Source organism: Prionailurus viverrinus, chromosome B2, assembly GCF_022837055.1.
Source record: "Prionailurus viverrinus isolate Anna chromosome B2, UM_Priviv_1.0, whole genome shotgun sequence".
Lineage (NCBI taxonomy): Eukaryota > Metazoa > Chordata > Mammalia > Carnivora > Felidae > Prionailurus > Prionailurus viverrinus.
Genome location: NC_062565.1, coordinates 104,844,268 through 104,858,139, shown reverse-complemented (window position 1 = coordinate 104,858,139; position 13,872 = coordinate 104,844,268). Strand labels below are relative to the sequence as shown.

The window sequence follows — 13,872 nt, the reverse complement described above, 5'->3', positions numbered from 1 at the left end:
GAGCAAGTGAGAGAGCAAGAGAGAGGAGAGTTCTTGCAAGATGAAGCCATAGTCTTTTATAACTTATCTTGGAAGCGATACCCCATCATTTTGGTCATATTTTATTTGTTAAAAGTGAGTCAGTAGTCCAGACCACATTAAACGGAAGGGAATGTCACAGAAGCCCAAATACCAGGAGGCAGAGAATATTAGGGGCCATTTTAGAAACTGTCTACCGCTTGGCCTAGGACTAGTCACCAGTTTATCTTGGCTTTTTCACATTTCTTTTCGTATCGAGTTAATTTGATATCAAAAGGCATAGCTATTTTGACTGTCATGGCAGCAATGCTTTGGCATTATGCTGCACACTAAGTTATGTTTTGTCGTTTTGCTTACATCTCATTTTACACTGAAGAATCAATGTTAGCGGCTATAACATACAATTCAAAAAATTTAGTGATGTGACAAAGATATGCATTTAAAAAAATTTAAATCCAAGTTGGTAAACATATAGTATAATAATGGTTTCAGGAATAGAATTCAGGGATGCATCATTTACATATAACACCCAGCGTTCATATCAACAAGTGGCCTCTTTAATGCCCATTACCCATTTAGCCCATCCCCCTACCCAACACCCCGCCAGCAACCCTGTTTGTTCTCTTATGGTTTGTCTCCCTCTCTGTTTGTATCTTGTTTTTGCTTCCCTTCCCCTGTGTTCATCTGTTTTGTTTCTTAAATTCCACATGAGTGAAATCCTATATTTGTCTTTCTCTGACTTGCTTAGCATAATACCCTCTAGTTCCATCCATGTCATTGCAAATGGCAAGATTTCATTCTTTTTGATCACCAACTAATATTTCATTGTGTGTGTGTGTGTATATATATATATATATATATATATATGCCACATCTTCTTTATCCATTCATCAGTCAATGGACATTTGGGCTCTCCCTGTAATTTAGCTATTGTTGATAGTGCTGCTATACACATGGGGGTGCATGTGTCCCTTCGAAACAGCACACCTGTATCCCTTGGATAAATGCCTAGTAGTGCAATTGCTGGGTCATAGGGTAGTTCTATTTTTAATTTTTTGAGGAACGTCCATACTGTTTTCCAGAGTGGCTGCACCAGTTTACATTCTCACCAGCAGTGCAAAGGGTTCCTCTTTCTCTGCATCCTCACCAGCATCTGTTGTTTCTTGAGTTGTTAATTTTAGCCATCCTGACAGGTGTGAGGTGGTATCTCATTGTGGTTTAGATTTGTATTTCCCTGATGATGAGTGATGTTGAGCATTTTTTCATATGTCAGTTGGCCATCTGAATGTCTTCTTTGGAAAAGTGTCTATTCATCTCTTTTGTCCATTTTTACACTGCACTATTTGTTTTTTGGGTGTTGAGCTTGGTAAGTTCTTTATAGATTTCGGATACTAGCCCTTAATCTGATATGTCATTTGCAAATATCTTCTCCCATTCCGTTGGTTGCCTTTTAGTTTTGCTGATTGTTTCCTTTGCTGTGTAGAATTTTTTTATCTTGATGAGGTCCCAATAGTTCATTTTTTTGTTTCCCTTGCCTCTGGAGACGCGTCAAGTAAGAAGTTGCTGTGGCCGAGATCAAGGAGGTTGTTGCCTGTTTTGTCCTCTAGGATTTAAAAAATAAAATTTTTTTTTCTTTTTTTGAGAGAGACAGAAAGTGACAGAGCATACATGGGGGGAGGGACAGAGAGAGAGGGAGACACAGAATCTGAAGCAGGCTCCAGGCTCTGAGCTGTCAGCACAGAACCTGACGCAGGGCTTGAACCCATGAACCATGAGATCATGACCTGAACTAAAGCCGGACACTAAACTGATGGAGCCACCCAGGTGCCCGCCTCCTCTAGGATTTTGATGGATTCCTGTCTTATGGTTAGGTCTTTCATCCATTTTGAGTTTATTTTTGTGTGCGGTGTAAAAAGTGGTCCAGGTTCATTCTGCACATTGCTGTAAAAATATGCATTTTTGATATGCATCACACTGCTCTTCTGAGTGGCACTCCTTAGATGGTGATGTAGGGATTTAGACTCCTTCATCGTGTGGCTCTGCCATTCCAAAATTTATTTCTTCTAGCTACAAAACTGCGGGAGATTTTAAGGATTAGGTCTGTAAGTGACGGACATCCTCTCTTGCACGCATTGCAGTGCACGGAACTAGTGGCATGATCCAATTTAACTGCTAGGGAAGATGGGGAATATAGTCCTCTGTGTTTGCCCAGGAAGAAGAGGACAAATGGATCAGTGAGAAGTTAGTTTCACTGCATATCCTATTTAAATATACTGCTTGCAGGGGTGTCTGGGTGACTCATTTATTTAAGCATCTGACTCTTGATTTCAGCCCAGGTCGTGATCTCATGGTTGTGGAATTGAGCCTCACGTTGGGCTCCATGCTGAGTGTGGAGCCTGCTTAAGATTCTCTCTCTGTCTTCCTCTGCCCCTCTCTCTCATTTGCATGTGCGCTCTCTCTCTCTCTCTAAAAAATAAAATAAAATAAAAATAAATAAATAAATAAATATGCTGCTTGCATTAAAAAATAAATATGTATTTACCGACACATACGCATACACACACTGTGCTTAGGTCTTCACCGTTAAAAAAAAATCTCCTCAACTCTGTTTATTTAATTTTTTATTGAAAAGATAGCATACATTATAGAAAGAGCACACATCATAGAACATAATTTATCATTACTTAAGAGTGAGCAAGTAAATAATGGTATAGCCACTGCATAAATCAAGAGTGAGAACATGGCTAGCACACCAGAAACTCCCTAAGTCCCATATCATTGACAGCCCCTCACAGTCATGAATTTCTTGATAATCACTTTCCCATGGTTCACACTTTCCTCTGCCAACTGCCAACTCTTTTGTTGTCTTCCTTTCTTGACTAGGGTTTGGAAATTGACATCTCCTCCTGCTGTCTCCATGTCCTCAGCTTCTGTTCTGCCCTCAACCCCTTGTCCCCCATCTCCAGTGAAGTTGTTCATCGTGCCACTAAGGCATTCAGTTCTTACCTTGCTGGACTTACTTGTGGAATTTGGCAATGGTGGTGACCTTCTCAAAACCTTTGACTGTTAGGGTGTTCTCTTCTGGTTCTTCTTTCATTCTTTTAACTGATTCCTCTCAGTTTTCGTGCAGATTTATCTTCCTCTGCCCACCCTAAATGTTGATGTTTCTCATGATTCTGTCACTTCCCAGCAGTCTCGCCCACTTTTAATGTTTAACTCCTACTCATCAACTGTGATTGTTAAGTTGACATCTTTAGCTGTGTGCTCTCTCCTGAGCTCCAGACCCTTGTGCATGTCTTCATTTAGACATTTCTGTTTGAGTAATGTGTATGTATCTCTACCATGACAAAGCTTAAACTGTTTAATTCCATTTAGGCAGCAGCAATGAGAATAAAAACAGGTAGGGTTTACCTGGTTCTTTCTAGGTGCCAGGCTCTGCTTTAAGTGCCTTACATGTATTAACTCATTTTAACAACCAATACCATAAGGTAATTACAATTACCACAATATAGATGGAAACACTGAGGCACGGGAGTGTTAAGCGGCTTGCCTAAGGTTAGGAAGAAATGTGAGCCTGTGAAAGCCCTGATCCAGATTCTGGTACTCTAACTTCAAGCCAGTTTTCCAACACCTGAGCTATAGTTGTCTCTCAAGTCAGAAGTTGTGCCTAAGACTCTTGACCATGAATCCAACACACTTTTGGTAATATTTGGCTTATTCGGTCAGGGATGATGATAGTTTGGATTTATATGAGACCTTTTAATTCTCCAGAAATCTGAAGACATCCACTAACCAGTATAGCAGCTAAACAGTATCCAGGATGGCTGACTGCATTGCACAAAGTCCCCACATAGTAAAACTAACCTCTCTACTAATGGCCAAACTGACTCTCCTGCATAATTTTCTGATTATGAGTAGTGGGAGAAACTGTGTCTACCAAAGGCATGTCCATGCCTGGAGAGATGAGCAAACCATCTCTAGGATTAACAGGCTTAAAAAGGGAAATGAAAAAAGTGCATCAAGCTTAATGAAGTACAAATGTAACACACACATTTTATAACTACTGATAGAGTCTTCATTTTTGTTACTGAACTAATTTCTAAGAACAATATGATGGAAGAATGAGAAATTTTCATTGGCTCAGCCATGCAAATTAGTATTATTTTATAGCGTCAAGGACTAAAACAAACTGTGCAATGTTTGAAAGAAATCTAGAGGCAACCAAGTAAATAATTTCCATGAAGAGATGAGTCAGTGGTGCGTGCTACGGAAAATGACAATACCTGGACTCTTTCAGGTATTTATAGCTGTGTTTGAATCATGTGATACTGCTGTTTCTTTCTCAGTGTAATGTTCCTTTAGGGGAGGAAGGGCCACAGCCTTGGAATGTGTTTGGACTCTGAAAATTGTTTCCCTTAACAGGAAATGAATAGTTTGTATTATGTTTCTTGCTCAACAGATCGGTGCTATGGCACTTAAGCCCACTAGTAGCTCATTCATCGTAATTCTCAGAATTCACTTTAATAATTCAAATGTTCTCCAAAGTAAACCTTTGACTTTCTCTCATTGCTCAGATGATGCTGGAACAAAAATCCACCTGACCCAGCAGGTAGACATGGCAGCACAGGTTGCCTCTGGAATGGCTTATTTGGAGTCTCAGAACTACATCCATAGAGATCTGGCTGCCAGAAATGTCCTTGTTGGTGAACATAATATCTACAAAGTTGCAGATTTTGGACTTGCAAGGGTTTTTAAGGTGAATTTTGTTTTGTTCTATTTAGGTTTTGTCATGGGTTAAAAGATTAACATACTAGTAGTCTAATAGATTTGCTGTTATTCTTCAAAATAATCTTTGTCCAAGTTGTGTGGTCCACAATCTTTGTCCACAGTTGTGTGGTAGCCTAAAGCATTACAGATAAACTACCTCCTGTTTCTATTTCTTCACCAAGGAGAAAAAAAAAAAAAACAGGGAAAATGATGCCCACCCAGATGGGAAAGTATGTGATTAAGTTTGTGGTTGAATTAATGATCCATTTTTCAGTACCAGGAAGCCTCTGGTTGTCTGTCTCTGTTTTCCTTACAAAAGGCATCACACTTTCTATAGTTACCCCATCCCCCTTTGCTTACTTTATGCCAACTAAAATTTCATGCTGCCAGAATTCTTCAGTAATCATTGGCTTTTTAATTCCGCCCCTCCCCTCATTTCATGACATCAGGCCAAAAGAAACTTATATAAGAGGTATAGTATTAGGTGTTTTTCTCCTCATTTTCAATTTCTACATTGTGCCCTAAAAATATGGATGTGGAACATGAAACACAACATATAAGTGATTCTTTTTTGATCTCCATGAATTCATCATCTCTTTTCTTGATAAATTAATTAGAACCCCAGTGAGTTGATATGTTAATTTAAATCATTTGGATCCTACTTTTCAGTATTAAAAAGTGGTAATGTGGTAATTATTAAACTCGGTGGCTCTTCAATACCCGCAGTAAGTTTGAAAACAGACAAGCTTTGCTTTCATTATTTTTTTGTTGTTCTTTTTTATTTGCTAAAGACCAGTTGCTAAATACCATCGCACATGAATTCTCTCATATGTAGTAGAGTGCTCCTGCCAATGCTGTTTTTAGCACATAGTAGGCCCTTATATGACATTGCATTAATGACTTCTTATAGATTCCTCAGTCTTATAAGCCAGATTTGGAATTTGCTACTGTAATCATCAATTGACCTAAGCTCATTTTGAATCTTTTCCCTCTAAATTTTAATGTGAAGCAGGTTACAGATGAATGAGGGTAGAAAAAAAAAAAATATATATATATATATCACTGGAACGTGGCTTGATTCCTTAATGCATTAACAGGTAGATAATGAAGACATCTATGAATCCAAACACGAAGTAAAGCTGCCAGTGAAGTGGACTGCACCTGAAGCCATTCGTGCTAATAAATTCAGCATTAAGTCTGATGTGTGGTCATTTGGAATCCTTCTTTATGAAATCATTACTTATGGCAAAATACCTTATAGTGGTGAGTAATTAATCCTGAAATGGGCCTTTCTGCTGCAGGTCACTTACTTAGGTGTGACTTTAACTGCTTTGCCCAGGCTTAGAGGGCAGAGTTATGAGGCTGACCACACCATGTGCCTGTGGGAGCATAATAGATAAAATTTGATGACGATGATTTGCATTAATGAGGTGGTTTATTGCCTCTGTATCCTTTGCTGTTAAATTGCAGTCTTATAGACATTATTTGCTGCAAGATTTAGTTTAATCTCTGCAGTCTGGGAAGGGGATGGTAGACCTCATAGTCTCACCAAGGAAATCAGTTTGCTTTGTAATCTGGAGTATAATTATCTATGAATTTAAGACCCTGATCTTTAACTTGTTTTTTGTTGGTCCCATTCTGTATTATTTAGGCATGACAGGTGCTCAGGTAATCCAGTTGTTGGGTCAAAACTACAGACTCCCTCAACCACCTAACTGTCCACAAGAATTCTACAACATCATGTTGGAATGCTGGAATGGAGAGCCTAAGGAACGGCCAACCTTTGAGACACTGCACTGGAAACTTGAAGACTATTATGAAACAGAATTTTCATATTCAGAGGCAAATAACTTCATCAGATGAACATGGAAAGGAACATTAAATAATGAAGTAGCAAAAAAGTTCAATAATCAGTCCAGAAATAAAGCTTATTAATCAACTGTGAAAAGAGCTTACCTTGACACATTCAAGTGATAGGGTCAACTTGGCCATGTATTATGAAAAAGATTATATGTTCATTTTATCGACTGGCCCACACTGCTGGATAGTCTATGATGATATTTTATCACTGTCTGGCAAAATCAAGCACACTAAATCCAGTTATTTTTCTTTTTTAAAAATACTTACATTTGTATTTATTGTTTGAATCACCTATCAAGAGGATCAACAGATGATAGTCAATTTTTACTCAGTGACTGTTGTAGCATTTTCCTGTTTACTGATTAAAGTGGTTATTCATTATTCCTCGGTTTGCTGAATCCCATCAGAATGTTATTATGAAGGAATCTGATTGCTTTGCTGCACAGCAGGACCTGTGCTTTGAGATTTTTTTTTCTCTTTTAAAATATCCTGTAACTACAATGATGGTAAAGCCATGTTAAATGACTTGATTGTACTTGGAGTAATTGCACATATTTTTTTTTTCCTATGCATAAAATAATGAAGCAGCTGTTGAGAAAAAGAATTAAAATTTCTCTCATTTTGTAGAAGGAAATCAGTATGTGTCATCTGAGAATCATCTACGTTAGTTTTAATCTCCTAATGTTAAGAATCAGATTGCAAGGCAGATGAGTTATTATCTCTGGAAATAGGTGAGAAACATCTAATAGCCCGCAAAATCGAGAAATAAGTATAAAATAGTTTAGGAAAATGAGAAGAGAATAGTAGGATTGCTATAGCTTGGGTTTCTGAATAATTTTTTAAAAATGGGCCTTTGACATATAGGCTGGAGTTTTAAATTGACTACAATATAGGCCAAGCTTGGTTTTAGATCTAGAGGCTAGAAATAATGTCTGACCTTGGTTATGAAACTGTATTTTTGTCTGGTAAGACAAAAGGATTTTTACTCATCTTAAATGGCATTAAGCTTTGTAAGAATGTTACTGTCTTCTTAAGCAATGGGTGTATCAAATTTTGTGCTTCATTAGATGATGAGGGAGGGTTCTCAAAGGTAGTTTCAAAATCAAGGAGATATACAAAGATCTTCTGCCATAAAGTAATATGAATGAAACAAGCCATGAGGAAACAGAAGATTTTGAGTATATTTTCTCATCTTTAAAGCAGAAGAGGAGCATATTTAAACCATCACAGAAACCCACATTCAAAGTGGATGAAGTACTATGTGTGAGCTCCAACTGGAAGGCTGGAGGTAGAGAGGGCTCTAGGTACCTGACCGCTAGCACTTTAGCGATGTTGACAGGACTCATGTTATTCCCATCCTCTCCTGTGTCACCAGTGTTGTCCTCATTCTCATAGTCACAGATGGCTTGGTAGCAGCTGGGGCTCCCAGTTCTTTTCTCCTCATCCAGAAAATGGGAAATATCTCTCTATGCATCTTTAGCGTGCATAAAAACCATTCTTTTTATGTTCAGGCAAATCGGGGTCATATGCCCTTCCCTGGATGAATGATAGACTTAATGTAAATGTTATGTGCTGATTGGCTTGGCAGAAGTTGTGCCACTCAAACTGGGAATGTGACCATTTTTTCTGGAGACAAGTTGGGAGGTTGACTTATCTGAATAAAATTAGATGCTGGGTAGGTATCCATTAAGGAGAAAATCCCCTGAGACTTAAGTAGGTGTATATACAGACATTCAAACTTCTCTGTAACTAAAATGTGTCATGTAGAGCTAACAATAATAGAGACTTTTGACTTTTTTATAAATAGAAAATAGTTGTAAGCTAAGGTCAGCACTAATTATTTAAATCAATTGACTATGTATAAGACAACTTTATTTAAAGTCAGAGTCTAATTGTGAAAATTCAACTACTATATAATTTGTCTTACATAAATTTCTAAGTAAGATCTGATTTTGAAACATATAAAGGAGGTTATCCTCTCTTGTTTTAATAACACCTGAAACCCATTTTACTTACTACATTTGATTCTTAGAGACATTTATGTTCAAGGTTCTGTCAAAGCAATCTATTATTCTTGTTTTTGCCTGATGGATCATAGAGAAAAATAATGGATTCAGTTATGAGAAGCAGTAATAGATTTTTTTTAAGTTGACATAAATTTCTTTTCCTGTATAGAATAAAAAGATCAGGAAAAGATAAGTTGAATTTTCCTACAATGAGCCAGTTCTTGTTAAATTTACCTCCCATAAATTGTAGCAAAGCACTTTCTATGTAATGTTTTATTTATGTAATTCAGTTATTTGGAGGTGGTGGTGAGGGATGTGAGTACATCATTTCATGTGGTATTTCAAATCTCCTTTGACAAAAGCCTAAGAATTTTTGCAATAGGAAAAATTCAAAATTCCATTAAACGTCTTTTAAGAAGGTTAGAAAGGAAATAGGTTTACATTACCTAAGGTCAAAAGAGGCACAGAATGTATTCCTAATAGTTGTGGAACCTGAATATTGTATCATCAAAAAAAAGTAAAATCAAAGTGACCAGCAATCTACAAACTGGGCTGTGGGGGAGTCTTAAAGGACACTGAAGAACAAGTGTGGGGAAGTTATCAGGCTAGGCCAACTCACAACATGTACTCACAGCACATGTCTGCATGGGACTACATGGGTCAACTCAACCACAAGGGGCCTACACTCTTTTGATTCTCTGATGGCCCGGAGGGAACCCTTGCCCTTGGAAGGATGCCATAATGTCACACAGCTGGAGCTTCCTTGAGGAAGCAGGGCCCAGCTGGTGATCCATGGCTTTGTCAAGCATATGCCCTATCTGCAATAAGGCTTCTCATAGTCTGGTTGAGCATATGGTTTCTGGACCAAAAGCCTGTCTAATAGTGTGTTTGTGATGACTTTTTAGGACTCTTTGCAAAGACACATTATGTGAACTGGAATGGTGATAATGTAGGTACTTACTCAAATTGTGTTATTGTGTTCTCCCATTGGAAAAGTCCACTCTTAAAAAAAATAATAAATGAGGTTTATACCTGGATATTGGAATTGCCTGTGGGCTCATCTGGAGATGTTTTTGTATTTCCTTGGCATCATTATGGAGAAGTTTCGGTCTATAGTCTCCAACATGATCCAAAATTTTAGTGTTGTAGGATTAAAAAAAAAAAAAGCTGCTGGGAAGCTTGGTGAAGAGAGAATACTTATAAATCTTTTAAATCCATGGCTCCAGCAATATTTTAATTTTCATAGTGTCATCTTTTTACTGCCTACACTGCCCCATTAAACTCCTTAAGATTCTTCCTTTTTATATTAAGGAAGTGGTGGTAAATCTCTTAAATTATTTATTATATTTAGACATAAATTGAAGAATAAAAATAGCACACAAATTCTGAATATCAGAGCCTGTTACAAGTTTAACTTCAGTCTGCACTCAGATGGTACTGTCTACATAGGAGTTATAAGATTAAGTTATAAGGAAAGAAACACCCAATTATTTCCATTTTCTCTTCTTGCCTGGGTAGTTTATCTGTTAGTCATCTGAAGTAACAGACTTCAATGTAACATCTTTTTCATCCTCATGGAAAATAATTGGCTCTTCCAGAAAAGGGTAACAAATCTCAAACATACGTTAAGGATCTAGTTATGTATATTTCTGGGCAGGGGATTCAAGTCATATAACATAATAGCCCTGAAATCATATGTTAGGGAAAAATGGTTAAAAGCAACTAAAATTGCTTGGCTTGGAAGAAGCTAAATGTTGCCTTGTAATAATTCTCTGAGATTTTAGAATAGAGCTTATGTTGTACTATATGTGAAAGGTAAAGTTGTTTGGTATTAACCAAATCTCATTTAACTTTTATGGTCCACACAATTCCAGAGCAAAGGATATTATGGCTTTTAATTGTTTTTCAAAATCTGCATTTAATAATAGATTGAGAAAGTGGGAAACAAAGCCGATTAGCCCGATTCTATACTTTGAAGGTGCCACTGTGAGGTATTTGTCTCTAAAGAAATGAGTATTTCTATATTATACCCTTTAATAATACTTACATTGCACAATTACATGTGAGTGTGTTTATACATGATTCATTTATGTATGCAACAAAGAAGGATAAAAAAGACTTCTTTTAGCAGTGCCTGACTGGTTGAGTCAGTAGAGCATGCAACTCTTGACCTCAGGGTCATGAGTTCAAGCCCCACATTGGGCATGGAACCTATTTAAAAAGAAAAGAAAAATTAAAAAAAACCACCTTCTTTTAATTATGCCACTTGTTACAATGCCGTTACTTATCTTGATTCAAATGCAACCAATTTTTTTAAAATTTCTATTTCTGTGCTCTTTAAAATATTAAGGCAAAGGCTTTTCTCGAAAATATATTTTAATCTAAGTGTTCTATCTTTATTTACACTGGAAATGACTATTATTTTTTTTAAATGTTTATTTCTTTTGAGAGAGAGAGAGTGTGAGCGGGAAAGGACAGAGAGAGAGGGTGAGAGAGAATCCCAAGCAGGCTCTAGGCTGTCAGTGCAGAGCCTCACGTGGAGCTTGAACTCACCAACTGTGAGATCAAGACCTGAGCCAAAATGGAGAGTGGGAAGCTTACCCACTGAACCACCCACGCACCCCTGTAACTGATTATTTTTAACTTGACTTTTAAAAATTGACTTCACTGTTTCAGAGGTCAAGCTGGTTGTGGACCCATGACATTAATGTGTTTTATAGTATTTAAAATGTTTCCTCAGTCGGCTGCATTAAAAGAGCTTATGTTTATATGATGGGGAAAGTAAGTCTATGAATCTAGGAAATAGACCTTGCTTATGCCACATACTCACTGCAGGTCAGCTGCTTCATGTGACCTTTGTCAGAGACTCAGGCTGACGGAGAGGCCCCCAGCTCTGATGTTGTCAGCTGTACCGGCAGTGGAAATGAGAGCCCTGGTGGGTCTCATGTTGGCAATCGAATCCTTGTACCCAGAAGATACACTTGTCACTTCTGTTCCCAACTAACTCACTGACCATAATCGCATGGCTTCACCGAGACACAGGGCATATTGGATGTGTCATCCTACCATGTATCCAGAGACAGAACACCAGAAATACTCAGTAAGCAGCACTAATCACTGTCATACCACAAAAGAACATCAAGCAAATTTTACACGGTACTGAGTGGTAAAAGGCCATGTATTCTTATTTACCCATTCCCTTAATTATTTTATTCATTCAATAAGCAAATGTAGATTGCCAATGAGTAACAGACATTGGGCTACATAACTGAAAAGCACTGTGAACAAGAGAGAAATAGACCCTGCTTTCTCTAAGGTTACAATCTGTCAGGGGAGACAGATTGGAGTATGTGACTCTCAGCTCACAAATCTATGTGCACAGTTTACCTTTCTATTTTCTCCCTGAGAATTAACTTATTGTCTGAAAGCTCCTATCCCATATCCATTCTCTCGCTGCTCCTTAATAGAAGAACCTGTTTTCTTGGAGGCCAGCTAAAAGATTACATTTCTTAGACTTTTCTGTAGCTAAGGGTTACCAAGGAGATGTAAGAGAAAATTGCTCAGAAGGACTTCTAGGAAGAGTCCATAAGAAGTGGAGAGACAACTGGCATGAGCTCTTTCTTGTCTTTCCCTCTTTTGACCACTTTTGGCCTAAAATTCAGTAACCATCTTAGATCATGAAGAAACCTTATAGTTGGGTCTGAGTAGGGTCTGGGTTCTTGATAAGAGTGCAGCTGCCATACCTGCCTTGGATGGCTGACCTCAGAAATTCTACTAGAGGAGAGAAAAATAAGCCAACATTATGCTGTTTAAGCAATTCTTATTTCCAATTTCTCTTTCTAGATATTGAGACGGCCAATTTCTGAATGGCACATTGTCTACTGAAAACCTCCATTCTACCAGGTATTCTACCAGGAAAATAACTTAAAAAAAATTTACTGTTTTATTTATTTTTGACAGAGAGAGAGAGAGTGAGCATGAGTGGGGGAGGGGCAGAGAGAGAGGGAGACACAGAATCTAAAGCAGGCTCCAGGCTCTGAGCTGTCAGCACAGAGCCTGATGTGGGACTCAAACTCACAGACCATGGGGGCGCCTGGGTGGCCCAGTCGGTTAAGCGTCCGACTTCAGCCAGGTCACGATCTCGCGGTCCGGGAGTTCGAGCCCCGCGTCAGGCTCTGGGCTGATGGCTCAGAGCCTGGAGCCTGCTTCCGATTCTGTGTCTCCCTCTCTCTCTGCCCCTTCCCCGTTCATGCTCTGTCTCTCTCTGTCCCAAAAATAAATAAACGTTGGAAAAAAAAAATTAAAAAAAAAAACAAAAAACCTCACAGACCATGAGATCATGACCTTAGCTGAAGTCGGATGCTCAACTGACTGAGCCACCCTGGCGTCCCAAGGAAAATAACTTCTTAGTCCGTTCTTTCTTTCTTTCTTAAGTTTATTTATTTTGGGGGGTGGGGGAGAGAGAGAGAGTGCAAGTAGGGAAGGGGCAGAGAAAGAGGGAAAGAGAGAATCCCAAGCAGGCTCTGCACTGTCAGTGCAGAGCCCGAGGAGGGGCTCTATCCCACAAACTGTGAGATCATGACCTAACCAAAATCAAGAGTCAGATGCTTAACCAACTGAGCCATCCATGTGCCCATCCTGCTATTTCTAGGAGTTTTTCCTAAGTACTGGGTGCTTATGATATGTTAAGGTTTTGGAGGAGTTGGAATTGTCTAGTGCTGGTATCAGGTTATCTCTTGTCTACATGGCCATCCCCTGTAATGTCTTTCCTCTTATCTGAAGTGATGTCTTGGTCTTAGCTCTTTCTCATCTATTTTCATGTTCTTCCTGGGTCCAAAAGAAGCATTTGGCCCATCTTTCCATTTGCTTCCACCTCCGGGAGCTGTTCTCTCCTGTGCCAAGACATGTGTCAGGAAGTACTCCAACTCTTTCCTCCTTTCTGGGCTCTACTTGGGAATACTTCTCCCGGATTCCCCCTCCTCACATATCAGAATAGGGTCCTACACACCTCACGTATATCGTTCATCCCTTTGGCTCCATTCTTCCCCTGTCCTTGGAATCTTTTGTCTTTTAAGGTAGTAGAGTTGGATGGGGTGGATCAGAAGGCCTATTGCTTTCAAAAGCCTTGGATTTTAAAAGAAAAGAATTTGACCTTGTTTTCCACTGTAATAATCTTTTTCTTAGATAATAAGCGCCTCATGGTCTAGTTGCCTGATATGCG

General features: G+C 38.6%; 1 protein-coding gene across 1 annotated transcript in view; it reads left to right on the top strand.

Annotated features, from left to right (window-relative positions):
- Window positions 1-7,279, top strand: part of FRK (fyn related Src family tyrosine kinase) — a 107,119-nt gene extending 99,840 nt beyond the window's left edge. Inside the window, exons 6-8 of the mRNA XM_047857712.1 lie at window positions 4,593-4,774; window positions 5,883-6,048; window positions 6,437-7,279. Coding sequence (XP_047713668.1) covers window positions 4,593-4,774; window positions 5,883-6,048; window positions 6,437-6,648 — 560 coding nt within the window. The 3' untranslated portion in view covers window positions 6,649-7,279. The remainder of the gene's footprint in view (window positions 1-4,592; window positions 4,775-5,882; window positions 6,049-6,436) is intronic.
- The last annotated feature ends 6,593 nt before the right edge of the window (window positions 7,280-13,872 follow it).